Source organism: Diadema antillarum, unplaced genomic scaffold (genome assembly GCF_040938485.1).
Source record: "Diadema antillarum isolate AM-2024a unplaced genomic scaffold, OU_Dant_1.0 scf00000172, whole genome shotgun sequence".
NCBI classification, from domain to species: domain Eukaryota; kingdom Metazoa; phylum Echinodermata; class Echinoidea; order Diadematoida; family Diadematidae; genus Diadema; species Diadema antillarum.
The window spans coordinates 2,024,763-2,051,539 of NW_027271061.1; the positions used below are offsets into that span (position 1 = coordinate 2,024,763).

Genomic DNA, 26,777 nt, shown 5'->3' on the forward strand with positions numbered 1-26,777 from the left:
TATACGCCGTTATTTTCGCGTACAGATATTTTCGCGAATGACGAGGTCATAGACATTTTCGCGAGGTGTTGTTTTCGCGAATTGACGCCGACGCTTACGTTAATGCTCTATCAACAAAGCGCATGGAGACAATTTCTTGTGTTGCTAAATTCGCGACCCAACTGCAATTCGCGAAATTCGCGAAAATTAAACCCTCGCGAAAATAACCGCGTATACAGTATTTCATATGGCATTGAAGGGGGAAAAAAATAGTTTGTGCAATACTCAATCTGGTCCTTTCCCAAAGCTTTACCCAAAGTCTCATAGCACTATTGGTTTGTTTTTGTTTTTTTCAGATAGAACACAGCAAGTTCTATACAAGAGTTGCGCACACATAAGAGGTAGAAACAAAAGTTTTAAAAAAAAAGGGGGGGGGGGGGCAAACAAGTACACAACATATTGGCATTAAGCACAAGATCTACACTTACTTTTCAAACTTTCCCAAACCAGGTGAGGTGTGGAAAAACAGGATCCACTGTTGACATTTTTCCTGCTCAAACTGCATTCCATTTTTTTTCCCGAGATATTTCCCCACAAAAATATGATATTTACTCTTAAACTCAAGTTGGTACTGATGCCTGCTGTTCATGCAGCCAATCTGTCATGTCATCATCAGGCACATTTAAATCATCACAAATACTCATACAAATACTTTACAAGGTGTTAATTATGTGTTGAAATACTCCTAGGTGGGGAATAAAAGCCCAGATGGGAATAAAGAAACTGGAATTTTAATGAAGTCAGCAATATACGAACTTTGAACACTGTCTTCGTTAATCTTAGGCTAGTTTTTGGTCTTCCTTTTTCATGCCACATTAAGTACCTCACTTTCCATTTAAGATGGAATTCACAGGACCAGGGTAAGCAGTTTGGGCAAGTGGTGAGAACCACGATTCTTGTGGGAAGAGAATTAAGATTCACCTTGAAGTATTTTTACAGCAAGAATAGCATTATACTCCATACAAATAGCTAAAACATATTCACCCATGTCGGGCTGAAACTATAACATAGCTATACTTGGTAGAATAACACAGGTCTTTAAATAGGAAAATTCGACAAAAAGAAGGATTGAAATCTGACCATTACTACAGCTTACAGACTTTAATTACATTGCAGCATTAACTTAAATATCTCAGCAACATCAGCTGGTCATGACTTTCAATTTTACTCTTCGCTGGATACCCTCAAGAAGCTTTTACATTCCATTCACATACCGGTATTTCCTCCTTCATGGAAAACAAAAATACATATCTCAAGATGTTCTGGTGGGATTCTACAAAGCACATGAAGATATCCTGATTAAAAAAAGAAAAAGTACTTGTAAACTAAATGAAGAAAAAAAAACATACCCATACTGCTTCATGGGCATGTACTCTTGCAAACTCACTAAACATTTGCATTATGAAATGAAGCAGTACTTTTTTTCCTTTCATGTCCTATAAAAATGAAAAAATAATGATTCGCAACATATGCATCACAATTTCCCCTTTACTCTGCTTACATTTTCTAAAAAGATTTCCAAAGATTATCCAATTGTTCAAAACAAAACAAAAACAAACAAACAAACATGAGATGGAACTGTATGGTCCCCTTCTTGTATCGCTGGGAGAAAGTTTAAGTATTGGATGAAACGGAAGGCTATAAGTAGTAGCTTTGAAACTTGCAACAAATATCAGGGGAATTGGTGCATCAAACGCATGAAACACGCTACAGTGGAGAAAGTGGCAATATTTGTCGGAATACATCGCTGCTCGGGTGTAGCAAATACTGAATCGGAAGTATCATCATACACATTGTAGCTTCCCTCATTTTCCCTGACAAATATTGCCCTGGCCCCCTGAATGTGTAGTGATGTTAATATGTCGCAAGGATCATCCAGTGCCTTCATGTTCCCTTAACAATGGTTTTCCTACCCTCAAACAGTTTACTCGAAGATATTCCGCGTCACAACTACTGTCACAGTGGAAATTTTTTGTGTGGACATTTTTGCACATTTCGTGCAACTGGATGCTTGCGCAAAAATAAAAGCACGCTAATATTTTTTTCATGCCATATGTTCCAGTAATCAATGTCCCGATTCCGCAAAATAAAAAAATTCATCTCACCTGGCCAAGCGTGAAAAATTACTCGCACGAAAATATCCACTTTTACAGTATCAAGACTTGCAGTGACTTGCACCCCATTGAAAAAACAAAAAACAAAAAAAACCTTTCTTTTCCCTGCACTGTACACTACAGTAAAAAATACGAGGAGAGGGATAATTTTTGTCTTCTTTTTCAAACATTTGACACCATTGAAAGTGCAATTTCAGAATGTTGCCAAAAAACTTTTCAGTAATGCCTGCTGTGGAGTTTGCTACATTTGTCTTGCTCTCCTTTCATCCCAGTTTTTCACTCACTTCCTCTGTCTCTCTATTTCTCTCTCTCTATCCATCTCTCTCTCTCCATCTCTATATTTATCTCTCCATCTCTATCTCTCTCTCTCTCCATTTCCATCTTCCTCTCTCAATCTCTATCGCTCTCTCCCTATCTCTCATGCGCTCTCTTTTATCCTCGAGGAAATAGGCCTTGCATCCATCTCTTTGCTCTCACTGTAATTGCGATTCGACACTCAATTCATATATATGACAATAAATATTGATATATTAACGATGACGCGGACATCATCATTGGAAGTCCTGCGCCATGCTTTGTAAGATGCCAGCGGCAGTGCCGTTGAACCCTGCGATGTCCAACATCCGAATGTCGCCGGCCGCGGCCATCGAGAAGTTGTTGGACGTCATGGCCACGATGGCAACCTTGGCGTCGATCTTCATGGCCTCGCGGTACTGCGCGAGGGCGTCTGCCGCCGACACGTCCCCGTTATACGTCTCGCAGTCCGTGCACATGATGAAGTGGTCCACGGCTACCTTGTTCTTGGCGGCCCACAGCATGGGCTGGGCAAAGTCGGTCTGGCCCATAGACAGCTGTGTACAAAATAAAAAAAACCAAAAAAATAAAAACAAGTCTTCTAAATCAAAGGGATGGCAAAGTTTTGGTTGAGATGGGGCTTCAGGTTTTTAACTTATTTTGTGAGATGAGAAACCTCTTATGTCATATATGAAAGAGCACATAATTCCAAGAGGAATTCAAAGTTTGTTTGCTGAAAATCGGTTTTGAAATGGCCGAGATATCCAAAACAAAGCGATTCTAATAAAAGGTGGGTCCTTAGGACCACTCTGTTTTACTTTGGTTTTGGAAATCTCAGCCATTACAAATCTGATTTTCATTGAATAAATTTTGAATTCCTCTTGAAATTGCATGCTCTTTAACATTTCATAGAATGGTTTTCAAAGTATCTAGCAAATAGTTAAAAGCTGCATCCTCATCTCAACCAATACTATACCATCCCTTTCATACTGATTACATTAGAATATTCTATAACATCTGATTCAACAATAATCATCATTTCTTGGTAGGCATACCACCATGCAGTCAATCTAATCATGTTGATTACAACAACAAAAAAGCGTTCAAGATGTCCGTTCAAGTAACTTGCAGGAGTTGATTGTTCAATCAAAATACAGCAGTTTGTGACATCAATCTAACAATGGTCAAATTGCTTGATTCCAGTAGAAAATTCCATGAACTGGTGCCCCTGTGTCAAATGCTACATTTCCAGAAGTTGAAAGTCTATGAAACCCTTGAGCCAACAAGTTTCTGAGCTGGACTGAAATTAACTCTTAATGTCCTCTGCTATACGAAAAACAAAAACGAGCAAATCTTAGTACAACCATTTACAGCATTTACAGTTTTGTAAAGTGATATGGTGAAAAATAAAAGATAAAATAAGAATATGTAAATATATATATATATTGGAATGTGAGCACTGCAACTGATTGACAAAGTGCCTTTCAACTCTACAGTTTTGTGGATTGCATCGCAGGCAATGTGTGTGCCGAATTTTGTTGCAATCATGTGGTCAAAGACTGAGATCTGGAGGCCCCCCCCCCCCCATTATCTATCTGAATAGCCTGGCCTACAGGGCTTTGACACCGAGATTGCATAGGGTAGCAGCAAAGTGTTGCGTACCATTTATGCACAGGTTACACTACCCTACACTGTGCTTACATCTGCCTATGTAATAATACACCAAGTGAAGAAAAGGGGTATGCATAGTACATGAAATTCTTAATGCATACTCTCAGCATGGAGCACAGGACACATAAAAATATGCAGTCTATATGCTACTCTATGCAACAACTACGCTACTGTACACCGTGCCTACACAAGGTGCGCAACACTACATTAGGGTGCGGCAATGCCTACATAACAATACTCTACCCTATGCCAGTCCGATGAAAAAACCTTTGAAGAAGGGTCCAAGGATTGACCTTTATACATCTTTTCTCATTCTTGCAAAACTTACTTCTGTCAAAATTTTTTTCATGGGTACACAGCCTATTTCAATGTAGTTGGTACGCATCACTACGCAACTCTACGCAGGTACGGTGTGAAAGCTCTTTGAAAGAAACAAGCTGAGCAATAAATGCACCTCTCCCATCTTTTTCACAGCATCCTCCAGCTTCATGCCGGCCGTGATGGGGATCTCCGTCAGTTCAGACGTGAAGCCCATCACGCGGCCGCCCTCCTCTTTCTTGGCAATCATCAGCGCTATCGTGGCCGCGGCCTCCCGCGCCGCGATGTTCCTCGTCCCGTTCACGCCACTCAGCGCCATGGAGGAACTGACATCCACAGCTAGCAGGAATCTCTTGCCTGTCTTGTCTGCAGCCTGTAGAGGGTCAAAGGTCAACACTGGGCTTGACTACAGTAGTTACAGTACAAGCAAAAGATGTCATACTGCACACTGCCTTTCCCTTACCTTTTTAAAAAAAAATCAAAACGTAAGTCACCAAAATTAGGGCATTGCAATGACTATATGGAAAATTTTTGCTCTTCTATCCCTACATTTTCAAAAAAAATTGCAACTGCCTTATTACTCATCACTTGTGAGTTAACCTCATATCCCTGTTGGTGGTATACAAAGACATATAATCCTCAACAAGATTTCGTCTCCTCAATTAAATTTTTTTTCCAGCTTATGGGAGCACACATACAGTGCAGTCTTGTTATAACGAACAAAGAAGCAAAAATTCAGGCCGCAACGTTATCCACTCTATGTATTTCATTGTTTATTTGTTTGGATATAACGAAATTTTGATATAACGAAAGAAAACCGCCGGTCCCGAGGACTTTGTTATAACGGCAGTCCACTGTACATGATTACAGGGGAATATACAGAAGCTATCATTCACAGTATCACACACAATTATGCTTGTTTATTCCCTCCCCAAACCATCTTTTCAGGTTATCAACTCTGGACACAAAACAGTTAACAATTAAACATAGTTTCCATGTGCAACTGATTGACAAATTGCCCTACATCAATGTAAATAAACACTGAATTGATCAGTGTTTTTAGTAGTAGCCATGATAAAAAATCATGGGCGTACATACTCGAGCAGGATTCGTAGTATGTACGCCCATGATTTTTTATCATGGCTACTACTAAAAACACTGATCAATTCAGTGTTTATTTACGTCGATGTAGGGCAATTTGTCAATCGGTTGCAATGAAACATCTCGACAGAAGAATTTCATGAATTTGAATAGTTTTCATATGTTTCACATTTCTTTGCTTCTGACCTCAAACGCCTTGTAGTAAGCTTCTGTCAGTGCCTTCATCAGCTCCTTGTTGATCTCCCAGTGTAGCTTTGTCTTCTCCACCTTCTTGGAGCGGTACACCCTGAGAGCCATCAGGAAGCTGAAGGGGTGCAACCGCGCCCCCCTCAGCTCCTCGGTGCTCTGCAGGCGCCGGCACACCACTTCAGCCTCGGCGCTCTTGGGCTTGAAGGTACCCATGGCAGCCAGCTTGACAATGTTGGCCAGGATACTCTGTAAGGGGACGTGTGGGAGAAGGGCTCCCCACACCTACAGAAGAAAAAGGGAGAATGGAATTAGGTTTGTCAAAGATTGATTTTCTTGGTACTGTAAAAGTGGTTTCTTTCGCGGTGGTTTTATTTTCCCGCTTTTCGCGCTTTGAGGTTGAACCAAGAATTTAACATCACGCGAAAATGTTTTGAACTCGTCGCTTGTTACAATGCTATCATTACCGACCGCGAATTTAAACACACGCGATAAAGTCGGCACCGATGGAAACCGCGAAAGTTTCTGTACGCGAAAGAAACCACTTTTACAGTACTACCACAAGATCAGAGAGGAAACCTATGAGTCTAGTTGGTCACCTGAACATTGCACTTTGCCTCCATGGTGCTCCACTTGCGAGAAAAAAAATCTTGTGATTTACTGCATGCCCCTGTGGCAACACCCTCATAATTTGGGGTATTTGGTGCCCCATCCTAGGAGCATTCCCCCCCCCCCCCCCCCATTGGGACATGGCACCACAACCACCATCTATACAGATTGCATGATCTTTGCCCACCCCACCTCCCCCCCCCCCCCCCCCCCCCCCCCCCCCCCCTGCATTTTATGATTCCTGCCAAGTCTGGCCAAATTTCAGCCCACAATTGTCAAAAAATCGAAAATGTGAGAAATTGTGCAAATAAGCAAATTACAGGTATTTGGATCCTGCTCCTGCCCACCCACCAGAACAGCACTGCCACTGGGACAAACTATGGTATCCCTTCCTCTATAAAGAATTTCTGCTATAACTTTGGTCAAAATCAAGGCCCCCCCCCCCCCAGTTTTCTAAAAGAAGACTAGAATGTAAAAACTCATGAAAACTCATGAAAACTTGTTCATTTGGAGTATTTGGGTCCAGCAATACCAGCATCGATACACCTTTTCTGTATGCATGTAGGCTATGCTCTGACTAATATACATGTACAGGTGAATACCATCATAATTAAAAGCTTCAGTTGGTGGCCCAAAAAGTTGGCCTCAAAGAAATTCTTCATACTGCATGGTTGTCGAGTCAATATTTTACTTTGCAGACATCCCAAGGGAATGAGATTTTATCAGCATCGTGCCCAATACGTACTTCTCTGGATTTAAGACTCTTGGTAGGAAGGTGCTCAGGACAGAGCTTGTGTTTCTCCGCCAGGCCGGCCACTCGCTGGAAGTCTTCTTCCTTTTTCAGGCCGTCTACATCCTTGAGGAAGTCGTAGATTGCCTTGGTGCCGTCCGCCGTGACATCGACGCTCTCGTCTATCGCCTTCAGTCCCCGTATGATGTACTTCAGGACGAGGGCGCTGCCAGCATCTATGTGCGTGGGGAAGAAAAGTTGACACTTAAAATATGCAAATCAGGTGATCTACATCGTTCCAAAGGTTTGTTGAACTGAAAATGAAATAATGGTTATTTTGTCATTCCCAAGGTTTGTTATTCTGAAACAAACAAATTCCGTATGTACCTAGAGGGTTGTTAGTCCAAAAGTGGAAAAAAAAAGGTTCAACAATCAAAACATTTGTGGCATTATTCCGAAGATTTGTTATTCCAAAGGTTCGTGGATAATAATCTGAATATGAAATGATGTTCGTTTTTCTGAAGGTCCATTAATACGAAAATGAAATAAGGTTTGTTATTCCAAAGGTTCATTAACCTGAAAATGAAAAGGTGTATTGAATGAACCTTTGGAATTATGAACATATTTTGTTTTCAGATTGACGAATCTTTTCCTTTTCTTTTTTTTTTCCATTTTTGGAATAAAGAACCTTGTTTCATTATAGATTAAAGAACCTTGTTTCATTTCAGATTAACAAACCTTGAGAATGAAAAAACGTATTTCATATTCGGATTAACAAGCCCTTGGAACAGCAAATCTCCAGAATAAGGAACCTTATTCCATTTTCGGATTTCTTGTCACCATGCAAATCATTGTCAGACGGTGCTTTTCATGTTGATGGTACTACTGACTGTTTTTGCACACTTGTACCTCACTGTATTTAGCAATGAGAGCTCAAGTTTATAACATGAGACAACATATGGTTACACTGTACATGCTTAAGACTTGTGAGCAATAAAGTGACATCAATTACCACTTGTATGCATGTGGCCTGCCTGTGTGTTATCCAGGCACATTCATAGACTCTCGAGGTAAGAATGATACAGAACAAGGTGACTGAAAAGATGAATTTAAGTTTAATATTTTGTTAGAAAAAGATCAACAAAATTTGCATTTTACCATCTCCTGTCCAAACGTCAAGATCATCACTTATAGTAGCATGGTTTTGTTTGTACTTTTACCCTATAGATGCATAGTTCCTCAACCGGACTAAACCACAGACAAAATGTGTTCATATGAAAAACTGATAGCCCTCATACATGTACAGTACATTGTACAAGTCAAAATTATTCCCACATGTTTCATCTACAAGTTGTAAATGTATTACAGAGAAAGACATGTTTCAACAGAATCACACATCACCACTGTCCAGGTACAACTACTTCACAAAATTGACAAATATTAAAATGTACATGTGTACACACTTGTAACTGGAAATGCACAATGCTTACATGTACAAATTGTACAAACGACTGTATGAAATACTTGTAATCCATCATACTGAACAGTTGTACTCTCACAAAAAACAGCCATTTTGAGCATGTTATCACATCTTGTTCCACACTCGGTTAACTGTCAACAACACACTCGAGACAAGTGGTAAAACACACTGTTCATAATATCATGCATTCATGGTACACTGACATTTGACAATACCAGCAGCAATGAGAGCACACACCCCCACACTCCGGTATGAAAAACAGGCCAATGGAGCAGTATTTGCAAGGCTGACACAGATTTCTTTCTCTTGGTAGATCAAGAAATCGCCAGCTATCATTGTGAGAGCATGTCAAATGCCCGAATTGCGTCAAACACTGAGACTCTAATAATGTACATATATGCCCAATAATCCCTTTGATGACAGAACACAGTTTTGTACATTATTCTGCACAATTGTACATGTACAAGTGTATCTCACTTGGACATGAAGAAGAGCTTCTGTTCGACGGTCTGTGAGTTGTAGTGGCACTCTCTCTCTCTCTCAGTCTCAAGGTAATTTCTACACATGTCTTGCCTTGACCTTTGACAAATACAATGTAGTAACCTTTACCACCCACTGCCATCTTGTACAAAATGTACTGTATTACATGTGCACATACATTGTATTGTACTATACTTGTACAATGTATTTATGTACCAAGATTGCTGCAATGTGCAAGCAACAAAATCTGTGATGACACAATAAACAATAAAAATGCACTTTGACATCATGTACATTATGTACATTTGTACATGTACAGTACAACATACAAACCCAATACAAATTATGTTGAATTGATGAATGGGTGGGATAAATACAAAAGGATCATGTCATGAAAATTTCTTTCTGTACTTGAAATATTCTACCTTCAATGTAATACATGTACATTCAAAAATAAATGCCATGCTTTTATATGCACCCTCCGTATATAATGTAAACATGTATGAAGATGTTTCCATAAAACAAAAGAAATGTTCACTGGTAATAATCACTGAACATAACAGAAGAATTTAAAGAGATCAAAAACATAAAAACAAAACACACTGCATGTCAGTATCTTTTTTTTAAACGTATTGAATTATTACTGTATTTATTTACTTATTCATTTATTTATTCATTCATTCATTCACTCACTTACACGTTTTTGTACTTACATGTACAATGTAGTAATATCTAGATTCATTTACAAATGTATTTATTCATTTATCTATTTATCTATTTGCATTGCATTGATCTCTTTATTGGATGCAGGGAATTCAATTTTTTGGCCACAAATGAGAATTTTACACGAAATGGGACAGATGAGATGAGGGCAAATGAGAGATTTACTGTCAACTGATATTAAGAGTTGTCATTTTTGAATATGAAAAGGCAATGTATTCAAACATGGGTGCTAACAACGTATGTTGGTACATAAATGTGTAAGCTGCATGAAAATGTCATATGATGACCTCATAACAGCTGATGACATTCAAATTGCCGGCCGCTGTGGCAACCAGAATGTTCTCCATCTCCGGCCCATCCTCCATCCTCCTCCCTCCCCCCCCCCCCCCAAACTTCCCCTCTTTCCCTTCCTGTACCACCCCTCAATTCCACATCTCTTGAAGATGGAGGAATGTGGACTATGTTGGAGAGGGATGGCCAAGGTGTTTAGATATACAGAGGTCGTCCCCAGCCCGTTCAGGCAAAGGGGGGAAAGGAGTCAGACAGTGGACCCTGAAGAGGAAATCATGTCCGACGTGCCGCGCCCGTTTGTGTTGCACGGGCTACCGCATTCCACCGATGACGGGACGCATAATGAAGCCGTCTGCCGTGACGGGCACGGAGAAATCTTTGCCACACGTGTGTGACCCTCTTGTGAGTTCATGGAGGGCTTCCCCCATCCCATGCACATCTCGTAATAAGATGGAGCCTCGAGTAATAGAAATGGTCCAAGCAGACACACACAATAGACTGCTAGCTCTTACACAGAGTAGGCATCATTCCAAAGTCTTCACAGCATGTTTGAGCTCAGTCACCAAAACATAACATGTACAGAGTATGTTCACTACATTTTCAGTACATTTGATGGGTGGAGAGAAGTTCCTCACAATGAGAGACCTTGCCTCAGGCTTGCCTGGCACTGACATACATACATGTACGTACAAAATACCTAATGCATGCAAATTGGTTTTTACAACTGTAGGTACTGAAATGTGGGTACCACATGGTATGTACACTAGTACTGGTAGGCAATGAAAAGACTATTAATACAGCTGTAACTTGTATTTCATTGAAAAGTGGGCGTGGGAAGTACATAAGTACGGGGGTGGGGCACTTCTACAAATTTGAATACACCATAAAAGTGAACTGGACTTTTGATCTGGCTTTATAAACATTTCTGTAAACATGAGATGACTCACATCACTGGTGAGATATACACATTGTAAGGTACTCAAGTACAGTTTTTCCACATGTACAATGTATCTCTATACATGTATTATTGTACGATGTACATGTACATGTGTGATTTGTACCTGTACAGGGTCAGTGCTGGGAATCCTACTGTACGTGCAATCAAATGAATGAGGGAAACATCTCAGTCCAGATTTCCTGTGGCCACTATTCTCACTCCCAAAAATAGGATCTGTATAGTGTAGACAATTATGCATTGATACAATCGTCATTCTCTACAGTACCGACATGGAGTCCCTCACTGCCTTATAAAGGTGCAAAACTACAGGTCTATACACCACATACTGTACAGGTGCAATGCACAGTGCACCAAATCATAACTGACATGCCCTTTATGGCAGTAGAGCTCCTATTTGGGCTCGTGAGCATTGCAGTCCCCTTCCCCTTTTCTGATAGAACATCTGAGCTACTCTGAGGATACATGTTGTACACATACACTACATACTGTACACTTACATTGTACATTTGTACACCAGCTGTAATGTACACTGTACTGGTATGTGGGATGAAACCTTGTTTTACACTTTCTGTATTTCAACATGTACATGAGCACCATTGTTCACATCCATACAGTGTACAGTACATCACCACCAAATTTGGGGTCTTCGGATCATCAACATCACCCACATTATCATCATCATTTAATACCATCATCACATCCTCCCCATCATCATCATCACCATCATCATCATCTAGATCATCATCAACCCTTGAATCCTTTCCATTGGAGTGGAGTCTGAAATTAACTCATATCTCACCCCTTGAGGGTCATTCAAACAAAACTGTTTATCCCACCATACCCTGGAACCCAAGCATTCAGAGGGAGGATTCCATACTAAACTTACAGGCCAAATGTCCACTCATATCACTCGCCCAACAGGTGCACTTCCTTGCCTCAACAAAGAGTGCAAGCAGATTTAGAACACTCTGCTTTGCTCTGTTTGTAGCCAGCTCCAGATCTCTTACACTAGTATGTACATTAAAATGTGTCATGATCTCATATTGTGTAGATTAACGACAGCAAGGGCCAAACTGAAATGGGGGAAAAAATGAACAGACAATAACTACCTAAATAGAAAATAAATTATGCAAACATTTAGAGTAAATTATACAAATGCAGTACACCCTCTCATGGGCAGATAAACTAAAAAAATATGATTTATAAAATTGGATTTATAAACAGAAATAAAACTAATGCATCCCCAGAAATCATGTTATCTATATCATATGACCTATTTACATGTAATAAACTATACGGACAAAGTAAGGACATAAAATCAGTCATTCCCTACTTTTATGATCCATAAACGTAGTGTACCTCTCCCATTCAGGGTTCACATTGCACTACTGTTGGAAATCATCCAATAACTGATAGTCCAGCCATTCACTGGGAAAAGTGACTGCCCTTTCTGCATTCACCCTGAGCATATCACCTTCAGAAGTTCTATGCATGATATGCACATGTATACAGGTACATGTAAGTTGTACATGTACATCACATGTGAGCAGAATTTATTGGTCTGCACCTATACTGTAGCGTAAATATTTGTCATACCGTATGTTAATAACAGAAGTTGGTACATACTTGAGATTGACAATGTCTATGACATGCACATGTTGTTTACATTTGTGTGCAAGTGTACAGTGCGCACAAGTCATTATACACAACGTACTATGGAAAAACTTCAAATCCTACAGAAAAAAGCAAAACAATCATACTTTTTTGTAGGGGTTTGTTACTGAAATAAAATATTTCAAGAGATTTTTTTCTTCTTCTCCTTTACCTCATTTTGATATAATCTATTAATCTGAAATTGCTTGGCCACACTCCTACTGTGATTTTGGGCACTTGTATGCCTACTACTGTACAATGAACAGTGCATAATACACATTTCAGGCCTTGTACGTTGTAAGTCACAACACTGTGTCATGTATTGCAGGGCTGCCAACTCTCACGCATTGAGCGTGAGACTCACGCATTTTGGTCCTTTCTCACTCTAAAACTTTATTTCATTTGCATGCATTTCTATTGATCTCACTCATTTTGACTCCTAAATTATAGCATTGGCCTATGGGAGTCTCACTCTCAACTAGTTTCCAGTGTTGGAAGCCCTGGCATTGTACAAAACTACAGTGTATCTACTGTAATACGCAATGTTGCAGCAATTACATGCTGGCTTTGTGGAAAAACTGACTGCCATGTTGTTTCCTCATTTATTCCTTCTTTCCCCTTCTCCTGCCTAAAAGCACAAAACAATGAATATTGACTGAGAATTATAAGCCAATGTTCCAAACAACGAGCTACAGAAATTAGAAAGCATTCCTACAGGAATTTTACAGAAAAAAAATATATATGTGTCAATAGATTGGGAGCAGCAGTCATGAAGCGTGTTTGCTGTCTTGGAGCTGAGCTCAAATACAGGACTTCGTGTATGAAACCCACTTTCATGAGATCATCAGCAACTCACATCAGAAACAAGAACATGAGAAAACACATTCCACACACATCAAGAACACACACACAAACAAACAAAACAAGACAAAACAAAACAAAACTCCATCACTTACAGTACATGTACTCATACCTGTTATACATAAAATGCAACTTAAATTCAGAGGATGCAATACTTTGCCACATCCCAAAAATACGAAAGTACCTACCCCTGGTACAACTGCAAATGTCGTGGGCTTGTGTTGCATGTGACCAGAATGAAACAAGCTACTGTACTGTAGCGCATACAGTCTGTAAGCGTAGTGTGAGGTGAATAGCACCCAAGATACAGAGCAAATGGAAAAGACACAGAATCTGCCAAAAAATAACAACAAAGGGTATACATGTACCATAAACTTACTTTCTGCAGGCGGCTTCACGTGAGCGAGGCGTATGAGATCCCGATGTGACCAGCCACTCCGCTGCTTGCATCCCGACACTAGCCTGGCCAGTTCCTGGCCGTCCTTCTCACAGTACCACTTGCTGATTGCCTTCCTCTGCATCCGACCCCACCCCGTTCCCTCGCCCCCCTTCTCCACCCCGTCCACAAACTGGAACAGTTCTGTGGCCGTTGGGCAGAGCTTTCCCAGCTCGTTGTACACGGCCTTCTTGGCCTTCGTGTCCTTACTCCGAGCCACGAGCACCAACACCTTCATGAACGAGTCCTTGTGCAGAGGATGGCCAGGCTTGGCGAACCGCACCAACTCCTTCACAATGTCCGCCCCCTTTCCATCATCAATGAGTTTCTGAGTGCACTCTGGGACAGGCGCTTCTTTGGGTTCCCTGTTCACCACGTAGTACGTGCCCGACTCTTGCCCCATGCACAGGTAGCGCCGGAGGGTGACAAGATCAGAGCTGACTCCCACGTTGTTCGTCTCGTCTTCGGACGCCATCTTGCGCAAGGTGACGAAACAGGTCTCGGGGTAAGGTGACCTAGAGACTTGAATAGTTTACGTGCCTATGAAAACAACGAAAAGACCGCATACACGTAAGTGATACTAAAAGGTATAGGCATTAAATGTATTTGGTCAAACTGCAAATGAAGCATTACATGGCATCTTTGTTATTTTGCTACTTACTGGGATTTCTATTGAAAACATACACCAGTTGTACAAATGCTGTGAACATGAATACACTGGAAAGACATCATAGGCCATAGTGCACTGAACATTGAAATTACACAATTGTAGATAATGGCCACTGTAAAAAGCAATATTTTCGGAGCATGAAATATTCGCGAATTGGAGCCGACAGCCTTTTTCGCAGCATGAAATTTTTCGCGAGTTGCCTCAAACATTCATTGCATATAGTGAAGACAAGAACTATTGAGTGCATTTGAATTTCACGATTCTTGGCTCTCACGATATACGCAAAATTAGAATGCATGCCAACATTCAGTGGGATGAGATGTCAGGATAACGTCACGGCAATACACTTTGCAATGACTGCATTCATATTTTTGTTTGACTGATCTCTTTCACACACAAAAAAACCACCAAAACATTGGTCTGATTGTCATTTACCTTTCACTAATACATCATATCTGGAACAAAAATTATTTCCTTGACTCTACACCCCCAATGTTTCCTCATAATCAAATGCATGCTCCTATAAATGGTAGAAATGTACAAATTGTGCATTTTCACATGTACGCAGGTACAGGCTGTATACTATTTGAAACAACCACAGTATGCTGTCCCACTAAGGGATCTGAGTACTGGTACTTGACTATGAAGATCACTTGTCATTGTAGTTGGATGTTCGTAAAATGTAAAGCCATACATAATGCATGTATAGAGGCTGTATATCAGTTGACAAAACAAGAAAGCAGTGCGATAACACAAAGCAAAAATACTGATGGTTTGCTATGTACAAGTACAGGTCTGATAAAAAATGCCCAATCTGTTGCTGCCACACCCTACCACAGCAAACATTTGTCAGTGAAGAAAACTGAGCATCAAATTTACAGACAAAGATCGAAGGGACAGGATGTTGCAGTTAGGTTTTGCATGAATCACACACTGATGACATTTGATTGTGACTAAAATGAAGGCTGAAATAAAGAGCATTGCAAAGAGTGTCACATATTACAGGTAGAAAGGCCAGGATGAACTACTCACCCTTTCACTTGTTATTAATTATAGCAACATCATCATCCTGAAGACATATTTGGTATATGTAAGATGAAACAACAGCAGACTACATTGGACATGAATTACAGGGTGGTCCACAACTCGATAGTCTAGCATGCTGTGGAGCTCTGAAAGTGAGAATGTTATGGAAATTGTGCAATTGATATATATGTATGTGCGCAGAGCACACATCACGAGCACAGAGCGCACAATTTTTTTGCGAATTACATTTATTACCTCTGCCAAGAGAGGAGGTTATGTTTTTGTTACCGTTGGTTTGTCTGTGTGCAAAATAACTCAAAAGTAGCTAACAGATTTGGATGAAACTTGCAGGAAAGGTTTAGAATGATACAAGTAACAGACGATTAAATTTGGTAGTGATCCGAGAATTTTGGGGGGAATTTATGAAGGATTTTTCATATTTTGGCAGGTAGGGTCAATGAACTTGGGAGTTCAAGCTGCGCGTACAAGTGTATTTGAGGTGTGCATGCGCTCAATCAAGTGCGTGCTCTAGTTTCTGCTAGGGCGTCGCGAGGCGCGTCGTGCAACTGAGGGTTTATGACGTAAGAAAGGCTTCTATATTGGGAAATCGGCCGACTTTCAGCACACAATGCTATAAGTACGTATGGGTGGAATCACTGATATCTCTATGGAAGAACAAGATCAGTGATGGAAATGAGCTGCATGCTTGGCAGAGGTCTGCGCTCTCAGAGTGCTTCTCTAGTTTGTATTTTTAAAGGACAAGTTCACCTTCATAAACATAAGGATTGAGAGAATGTAGCAATATTAGTAGAACACATCATTGAAAGTTTGAGGAACATCAGACAATCCGTTCAAAAGTTATGAATTTTTGAAGTTTTTGTGCAGTACCCGCTGGATGAGAAGACTACTGCAGTGTATGAATAACTTAGATGTCACATGCGTACAACAATATAAGGAAAATATAAAAAGAATTTCTCAAAATTCCATCTTTTGAAAAAAGTACACATTCCCCTGACTCGTTACCGATAAATGTTATGGGTAATATTACTCCCCCTGCCTTTAGAAAGAGGCACGTCAATTGCTCTTTTATTATGCGAAAAAAGTGAAAATATGTTGAATTTTCTTTTATATTTTCTTTATACAGTTGTACGCATATGACTCACAAGCTGTAGTAGTCTCCTCATCCAGCGGTTCCAACACAAAAATTAAAAAAATTAATAACTTTTGCATCGATTGTCCAATTTTCCTCAAACTTTCACTGATGTGTTCTACTAATATTGTTGCATTTTCTCAATCCTTATGTTTATGAAGGTGAACTTGTCCTTTAAGGTTCCTGTTACGCTGCTTTACGTTTGATGTTCTGCTCATGCTTAATGCAAAAATTTTCTAAGTACAGGGCAAGTCCAAGATAAGGTCCCCTCAGAAGGCAAAATTTCATCTTTGATGAATATTGACATGTTTGGTATCATTTTAAAGCTTATGAGTTGAAGTTTTGATTTCCAGGGAGGAAAATATGATATTATGCAAATTTATGCAAATTTCAAGGGCTTCATTTGCATAAATGTGAAATACAGCATTACGTATGGGACATTTATAAAAATTCATATTTATTCAAAGGAAAGCAAATTATACTTGATTAATATGTGGACATAAGAAGTTCATCAAATAGTTTAACTTGGTATGAAAATTTAGGGATTATGCAAATGATTAGGCAAATTAGCTAATGTCCTATCATGAGATGTCCCATATGTAACAAATTGAGGTCATTTTTTTAGGTTTTTTCTGAAATTTCTAAGGTTATTTGAATGCCCTTCTGGGAAGTTCTAATTTATTGTTTAAAGAAGTTAAATACCACAGAAAGAAGAAAAATTGTAAAAGATATATTTTCTATCAAGCAATCAAATAATGTTACGTATGGGAAAAATGCGTTACGTATGGGACATCCTCATACATATTGCATGTGAATGCAGGTAGCTAGCTGGGATGGTTTCTCAGTACACAAATCGTTCATCATCCTGCAGAAAGCATCCCAACTTTGCAGCTACTTTTGAATTGAAACAATACTAGTACTTGACTAAACAATTTTCAGAAAGTGGGAGGGGGAGATGCCAAAATACACAATGAAGATCAGCATTAAAGGGATAGTATAGTTTTCGTAGAAATGGGGATTCAGTTTCAATGTTTTACAAGATGATTGGGAGCCCCTTATATGAATTATCAAAGAGCATACAATTCTAAGACTAGAGAAATTCAAAGTTTATTTGATGAAGATCCAATTTGCAATGGATGAGATATCAAAAAACAAACAAATACAAAGCAAAATGAAGTGGTCCTAATGAAAAATTATTTTATTAGGACACCATGTTTCTGGATATCTCAGTTATTCAGTTTTTAGTAGTAGCAACGACAAAAATCATGGGTATACATACCGAGGAGGGACTCATATAAACAACCTAATTGCTAGACAGACATCATATTGTTTATCTACTCCATCACTAGGGTTCCACGCAGCAGTTATTGCATTTATCAAAATTAATATTTCTTGTTTTTTATTGAAACTGAATGGCAAACTGCCCTTCATCAATGGAAGTAAACACTTAACTATTCAATTTTTACTAGTAACTATCCTGATAAAAAATACAGGGCATGCATACTCAGGTTGGTCATAAAAATATAGAATATGGTTAAATATGATTATGATGGTAAATATTTGGATAATATTGATTCCCTTGACAATCTAGATCATTATTTGTGTAATTTCAACAAATTCTACTTCAAAAATTATGCGAAATACCCATAAATGTGGTTCTTCCACACACTAAACGAATGGGAGACAAAGGGCATGCATACTCAGGTTGGTCATAAAAATTATAAAATATGATTAAGTATGATTATGATGGTAAATATCTGGGGAATATTGTTCCCTTGACAATCTGGATCAGTATTGAGTAGTTTCAACTGATTTTACTTCAATAATTATGCAAAATACCAATTAACATGGTTCTCCACAAGCTAAACAAATGGGGGACAAAGTGTCCCATACGTAACTGTCCCATACGTAACACGTCATGTCTGTCTTTAATTACAGACTAGAACCTGTAATTAGAGCTTTTTGCCTAATGACTTGAAACTTACCTCTGATAATCTTGAGTGTTGTGACTTTCATCACAGCGAGTTACAAGTTGTAGAATGAAATACTTTCAGAGAGTTTTGAGATTAAAAAAAGTGTTCAAAAAAACAATTTTTCTGGTCCCATACGTAACGGCACATATTTTCTCTTCTAGAATATAATTGAGTATATGAATATAAGAACGACCCAAGTCCAATTTTTGGCCAAATTCAGTTTGACATGGGAAATTGTAGCTTATGCATGGACTCATCTTGTGTATAAATGATAAATCCTAATTACCCCCGGAAGTGCCTGAAATAAATGAGTTAAATCTTATATGAATGTAAGAATGAAGGACTTGGGTCATTCTTACATTCATATTATAGCGCCCTCTCTCGTCCTTCTCTCATCTCTATGGCAGAATATCATGTATATGAATCAAAGAACGACCCAAGTCCATATGAATCAAAGAACGACCCAAGTCCATCACACAAAATGGCCTCTCCACAATTAATGTTAATGTTAATTGTCATAATAATATATGTTCTAATTTGAATATACAATGTTGCCTTCCCATCACAGTTAAATAGAATATTATTGGACAAACAAAAAAGATATGAAGTTTTTTTAAGTTTACTCGAAATGGTCTTCCATGGACTTGGGTCGTTCTTATATTCATATACTCAATTGTCAGGGTCATTTTTCTCCATTTTTTACATGATTATACTTCTCCTAGATATCAATCACCATGATAAAGTTCAATATGATCAAAGGCCATTAACACTATTTTTCAGGTCATAAAAGTCTCTGAATGTCCCATACGTAACGCGCGCATTATCTTGGACTTGCCCTACAGCACTTGTAGTTTGATGAATTTCTAAAGTTACATGTACATGTACAGTATGCAGATATTTTTCAAATGTTTGATTACATTTAATTTTGAGTATGTTGCCAATTCTTGAGGATGTTGCATAACACGTCACTGGCTTCTGAGGATGTTGCATAAGAATTTGAGCATAGTGCAGCGACAGGCTCAAACCCCTAATGGACCACCCTGCATTATCATGGTAACAACCTGCAAATTGATTTTGATAAAATGCATGATGGAAAACTCCACAGATGTATTCGACCTAGAGCCACTGTCTACTCAAGATAAAAAAAGTGGAAATTTGCCATGTAAACATAATGTACGCAGTCAGAAAAACATGATACAAGTGGGCAATTCCACGGTAACTGACGTTACGCGTAAGGATTTTCAAGAAATTGTTTACCTTGTAGTTTTGTGAATGAAAGCACCTGGGGCTTGCAATTGGCATTGATGAATAAGTTGATGAGAATGAAGAAATAGGTGGAAAGTTTTTCTCTCAAACTGCATTTCTTATCACAAAGCAAGTGAAAATGTGTCGGTAACTGACGTTACGGAAAAAGGACATGGGAAATTATGGTGTAGATTTAAATGGAAATATCTCATGTCCCTGACTTTTAACCTTTATGTGTTTAATATGGCAATACACTTAGGTTCTCAGGAACAGGTGTGCAAAATAATGTGCACTTTAGTTGTCTCCTTTTAGCACCATGCCAGTTTCAGTGAAGGCATGACGGTAACTGACGTTACGCTTACATTTGCCATAGGGTTTACACATGCAAAATCATGATTGGGAATAGCTTTGTGATTTTTCATAATTGTGACCATTCAGAATGATTTGTTTGATATGGAGTCATACCTTGGTTCATCAGTCATGAATACACAAATGAAATGAAACATTAGTCCATTTTCTTTGTGTTCTATGAAAACTTAAAGGTAAACATGTCAGTAACTGACGTTACACATACTTTGCCATGGGGTTTACAGAGAACTAATTTATTTCAGGTTATTATACTGCTGCAATATACCAGTAACAATCCCAGGCAATTACTTAGCAACAAATTAAAACAAAATCTAAAGACACAAATGGGTTGGGCCCTTAGGGGGCAACCCCCTCCCCCCCCCCCCCACCATGGCATAGCACAGTTGGGCAAAAATAAAGTAAATGCACAAGAGGATATTTCTCGACATTTGTCTGAAGATTGAATTCTAATTCAACATTTATGATTACACAGAGCCATTAATAGATTAAGCAGTTCCAAGTATAAATACATGTATATTGACATGACTAAGGGTTTTTTGTTTGTTTGTTTGTTTTATTTAATGAACAGGAAAGTTTCTATATCTAGAGTGCTCCACCCATAATACCTTGCAGTACCCTACTACACAAAACATGGATATTTTTGTGCTTGAAAAAAAATCAAAATATATTTCAGGTCATGGGGAAAACACACTTATCAACTCATAAATATGCATAAATATGTATGAAATCTATTTGTGATATATTTCTTCTTCTTTTCTTTATTTTACTCCTTCTCCTTCAAGGCATTGTTAGGGCCACAAATAAAAAAAAAGGTCTCCATCATCAATTGATTTAAATGAAAAGTGTAGCACTTTTAATATTTCTCTGTGAAGAAGAAAAATAAATGCTTTTTTGGTCAAAAGAGCATTATTGGTTTATTCCTTGCTTGAAGTAATTCAACTGTTTTTCTTTTCCTTTGCACTGATATATCACGGCTTACAAATACATTCCAGATACCAAGAAATCGGACTTTGCAACGAAAGAATTCTAAGATTTTAAAAAAATCTTCCTGTTCAGAATTATCATGTATTGTATAATGTCCCTGCATGAATAGAATAAAGTAATCAACAAATACACACTGTATGAACAATTTTTTTAAACCCTAGAATCCCCTCTCACTTTGAGCAACATCAGTGTTAAGTTTCAAACAGTAATGAGCACATGCCTTTAACGTACCATAATACAAGATGCACCATGTTAACTACACCACACATTTAAGTGCAAGAGAAGAAATATCTGTTTGTGCATTTGCCTTGAGGTGGAAACTTGACTATTAAGTTTCCAGAAAAAAAAAAAATGCTGGCAAAAGCTAACATTGGTGAAGATTGTAACTGTTGGTATAAAGCTGTGCACAAGTTTGCATGTTAACCACCTTTTCTATAAAAAACAAACAATCATGTCACTGATTACGCCTACAAACTTTGGTAGCTTTATCATCCCGTAGGACTGGGAATATTTGAGTGTATATACTGCATGTGGCAAACTAAACTTCCAGATGATTTAGGCTTACACTTGTGCTGAATCAAAAATTGAAAGCTCAAGCCCCCTCCCCCCCCCCCCAGAAAATAAAAGATAATCATGGTAAATGAGTGAATAAATAAATTTAGAAATAAAATAAAATGAAAAAAAATATATCCATGGACATGCCATGGTAATGACATCATTCCCTATGAAAGGGATTGCTGCTCTTTGTTATAAGTTGACTTCCCAGATGTATTGAAATGGCCAAGAGTCAAAAATTTTGCCTCAGTTATAATTACTGTCATGGTAACTGACGTTACATACTCGTGTATGACGTTTCGGTAACTGACGTTACACATTTTGTAGTGATCAGTTTGACTCTCCAGTATGCCAAGTATCCTTATTTCTGGTATTGAAATGAAGGCATATGGGCATACATTAGAAATCCCAAGTTACATCATAAAGCTCACTTTCTTTGATGAATAAAGTTAAAAATTCCTTGTTTTTGGTAACTGACGTTACATCCATCATTGTCAAAGTAATTAAAAGTTTTTATCAAATTCTTTAAAGCAACCAGCTTTTTTTTCTATCGTGTGGTAAAAGACTTCTCTGGTAACTGCATACATATAAAAGATTGTTGTTTAGAGTACTAATAAAGTGGATATACAGAGAGTAAGTTATGCCACAATCCACTCTTTTCACCATTGAGTTATAGGCATATTTTGGCAGCCATTTTGAAAATCAAAATGGCCACTTTTATTGAAAAACATAATGATTCTTAAAACTTCAACTCAAGTACTGTCTGAAAATGTATGGTGTTTGAAACAAATATCATTTTGAATTTTTGGCACCTGTGTCCTAGTTACCGTGGAATTGCCCAAGTGTATGTAAACCTGGGCTACAAGTACATACATGTACACATGACATAACAGTGTATACAAATGATGCACAGGATAGAGTGCGTTAGTGTAGGCGTATAGTGCACTCGAGGGTATTTACAATTGTGAAACATGCACGAGGCGAAGCCGAGTGCATGTTGCACTACATTGTAAATACCGAGAGTGAGCTACGCCTCCACTAACGCCACGAAATAATCCTGTGCATCATTTGTTTTATAAAATGGGTCGAAAATTCGAAAACTAACAGCATTTGTCAGCGTTTTTCACGTACCTTTGTGGGTCAAGACGTCCGAGGATGTTCGTCCCAAACATTTACGCACGTCGCACTCGGAAATCCCGCACATGTAAGTACTGTACGTATAAGCGTATACGTACGCCACATGATTGTTGTGCACAAGAAAGGCCAGCTGGCAGCCCGAACGAGAAGTTGTTTACAGGATTGACAGCGCGTATGGTAGCGCGCGACGCACTTGTAACAACTGATTAAGTGCGCACTGCTAGTGTAAACATTGTGACGTCAGTGACTTTACGCTTTTTTGCAAGGCCGTGCATGATAGTAAAAATTAATGCACGCACACGTGACTCATTTCAGCGCTTCCAATTGGCTACATTCTTGAACCCATTTTATAATACACATTAACACATGGGAAGTGTACAATATACATTGTAGAGTGTGCCAGATACAAATGTACGATGCACTACATGTACAATTAAGTAACTCTTTTTTTTTCTTTTGTCTTTTTTTTTGCTGCTTTGTGTCCAATTTTGTGTCCACTTTCACATTGAACTTTCTTTGGGAAACATCCAAAGAACACTGTTGTCACACAGGCAGAAACTTGAAAGCATGTCATGACACAGTGAAGTACACCTGTGGCCAACATTAGATTGTATGTTGGATGAACAGAGTTAAAAGGTCAACACTACATGTGTTTGTGACCCTTACACAGTGATGTAACCAAAAATCACAAAACGTTGATTTCCTGTTTCAGGGTATTCTTTTAGGACTCCCACTTAATATGGATTTATAGTGACAAATACTTTGTCAGAATAAGAAGAAAAAAAAAAAGAGAAGTCTCCTTTAATACGAGAATTAGTGGGCAACCCTGCAACCAAATTCTTGGCTTCATACACACAATTTGTATGTGATTTTATGACTTCATACTTTGAAGGAAAAACAAACACAGTTATAATGGCTTCTAGTACATATACAATGTGTAAATAAACTTTAACCCATTGAGGATGAGTCCCGAGTATAGTCAGGCAAGTATCTATGGGAAATACTTGTTGTAGCCAAATCAGCCTGTCCTCAACAGGTTAATAGCTGCCCTATAGTCTTATTCAGAAAACAGCGAGCTATCAAGTAGATGAAATGCATTCTTTGGGAGGCAAACAGGCATAATGACAGGGATGTGCCCCACCCTTTGACAGAATTTGCCCATTTTGATGGCAAAATATCATTCTTTTGGAAATTTAAAATCTGCCGTAAATGTCAACAAATTTTTGTGAATTTTACAAATTATTCGCTGGCTGAACTCGCAGTACAATTTGTTTGACATGCTCCACTGCTCAGACAAATTTACAATGTACATGTAAACAAAGCTCATTCCACTTGTACTATACAGACTGAATGTCTTTGAGTGTAATCATTTCATTTTACCATTGCATTTCATTTAAATGTATCCACTGGGCAGCAAATGAATTGGGCCACCTGTGAATTCCCAAGTTATCAGTTCTTAAAGGTACATGCATGTGTACTGTTTACCATTGGCAGCAGTGATTCAGAAAATGTCCGAGATATCACATTTGATGCATCCAATAGCTGTGTATGTGTACATGTAGGTCAGTATCACAAAACATCCTACATGTAAAAATTTTGCGATAAAGCCTAAAACATTTACAATAAATGATAAAATTAAGGAGATATTATATTTTTCTCCATAAACCATAACTTAAACCATAACTGTAGACAGTTATGAAGTCTAAAAACATAATTACATTGTACCTCCACCAAGGGAGGAGGCTATGTTTTCTTTGGCGTTTGTTTGATGGTTGGTTTGTTTGTCCATGTGGGTAATTCCATGAAGTTGGGGCAGTGTCCATGTAGCATCGTGATTTTTAAAAAATACATTTCAGCATAACTCAATATTAATTATGCTATACATTTATTGTTTTTTAGACTTTACATTTGCACTGAGGCCACACATTTTCCGGGAAATTTTGTGCCATTCAGACTCAATTTTGATGAAGTTATTAAACAATATGTAACAGTGTCCTGTAGCATCGTGACGTGTCCATGTAGCATCGTGATATTTTAAAATTTGGTCCTAAGAGACAAATTATGGCAATTAGCTTGACCAAAATTTGATGCAATATGCATTTACAAGATATGAATGAGATCGCTAAATATCTCAAATTTCCTGTTCACAGTTTTGATTTTAAAAGAAAATTACAAAATGTATCACGATGCTATGCGGTGTCCTTTTTTGTTACATTTGGTGGACACCGCGTAGCATAGTGACACATTGTGTAATTTTCTTGTAAAAGTAAAACTGTGGAAAGGAGAGTTAAGATATTTAGCTATCTGACTAATCTAGTAATTATGCATATTATATCAAATTTTGGTCAAGCTAATTGCATTAATTTGTCTTTTAGGACCAGATTTTAACTATCACGATGCTACATGGACACGTCACGATGCTACAGGACACTGTTACATATTGTTTTAATAACTTCATCAAAATTGAGTCTGAATGGCACAAAATTTCCAGTAAAATGTATGGTCTCAATACAAATGTAAAGCCTATAAACAATATATGTATAGCATAATTAGTATTGAGTTATGCTAAAATGTAACACTTTGTGCCCCAACTTCACGGAATTACCCATGTACAAAATTTTGCAAGAAACTTACAGGAAAGGTAGAGAATGACACAAGTAATGTAAATTCAGATGATTAAAATTTGGTAGTGATCTGGCAATTTTTGTGGATTTTATGAAGGATTTTCGATATTTTGGCTGGTAGGGTCAATGAACTTGGGAGTTCAAGCTGCACATTTTTGAGATTTCATACACACACTAAAAGTGCTCGCTCTAGTTTCTGCTAAGGCGAGGTGTGCTGCACAGATGGAAGTTGATGATGTAACAAAAGGCTTCCATATTGGGAAATAGGGCGACTCACATACATGTATGGGTGGAAATCACTGATCTCTATGGAAGAACAAGATCAGTGGTGGAAATGAGCTGCTTGGCTGAGATATGCGCTCTCAGAGTGCTTATCTCTAGTTTGTTTTTACGACTATTATTCACATTTTGTATATTTAACAATACTTAACATTAATCATACTGATTGGCATTTATACAGTGCTTGTTTCTATCCCTACCTCACATATGTGAGAACTGTTTTGAAGCACTATGGGTTAATTTTTGTTTAACTCTTTATGTGACACGTTCGCATGTCCGACTCAGTCGACGGCATGCCACCTTCGCATTTTCCGCTCAAACGCACAAACCCGCCCAAATCGACTGATAAATCGCCAAATGTCATGGGATAATGAAAGTGTTTCATGCGATTACGTTCCTCTCGTCTATGGCTTGCATTTTATGCGGTGAATGACTAACAAGTATTGTTTCATACTGGATTTGCGTGCAAATTATAAGTTTCTGTCACTGCTTTGTGTGCAAAAGTCATACATCTACAGTAATGTATCTACTGGGCATATGAAAAAAAAGCAGTTATGTAGATTTGTCATGTAGAACTTACATCAATGAAAAGCTTGGCATTTTCTCTACAACTTTGCTAACTTTGTCTACAATTTAACAGAAATTCATAAATATTGTATTGATTTGAAAAACAGATTGTCTTCTAAACGTATGACTACGTTGGTGTCTCAGAATAATGTGGCACGGGGGGATTCCACCATGGCACACAAAGAGTTAATCTACAAATGGTGAATAATATCTTTAAACAAAGATTATCCCACTTCTACCATACCATACATTTT

At 38.3% G+C, this 26,777-nt stretch overlaps 1 protein-coding gene across 1 annotated transcript in view; it reads right to left on the reverse strand.

Annotated features, from left to right (window-relative positions):
* Positions 1 to 841: 841 nt before the first annotated feature.
* Positions 842 to 26,777, reverse strand: part of LOC139722800 (RNA-binding protein RO60-like) — a 30,372-nt gene continuing 4,436 nt past the window's right edge. The window contains exons 2-6 of the mRNA XM_071634091.1: positions 13,888 to 14,484; positions 7,078 to 7,298; positions 5,724 to 6,008; positions 4,573 to 4,809; positions 842 to 3,004 (exon numbers count right to left, since the gene is read on the reverse strand). Coding sequence (XP_071490192.1) covers positions 2,705 to 3,004; positions 4,573 to 4,809; positions 5,724 to 6,008; positions 7,078 to 7,298; positions 13,888 to 14,419 — 1,575 coding nt within the window. The 5' untranslated portion in view covers positions 14,420 to 14,484 and the 3' untranslated portion in view covers positions 842 to 2,704. The remainder of the gene's footprint in view (positions 3,005 to 4,572; positions 4,810 to 5,723; positions 6,009 to 7,077; positions 7,299 to 13,887; positions 14,485 to 26,777) is intronic.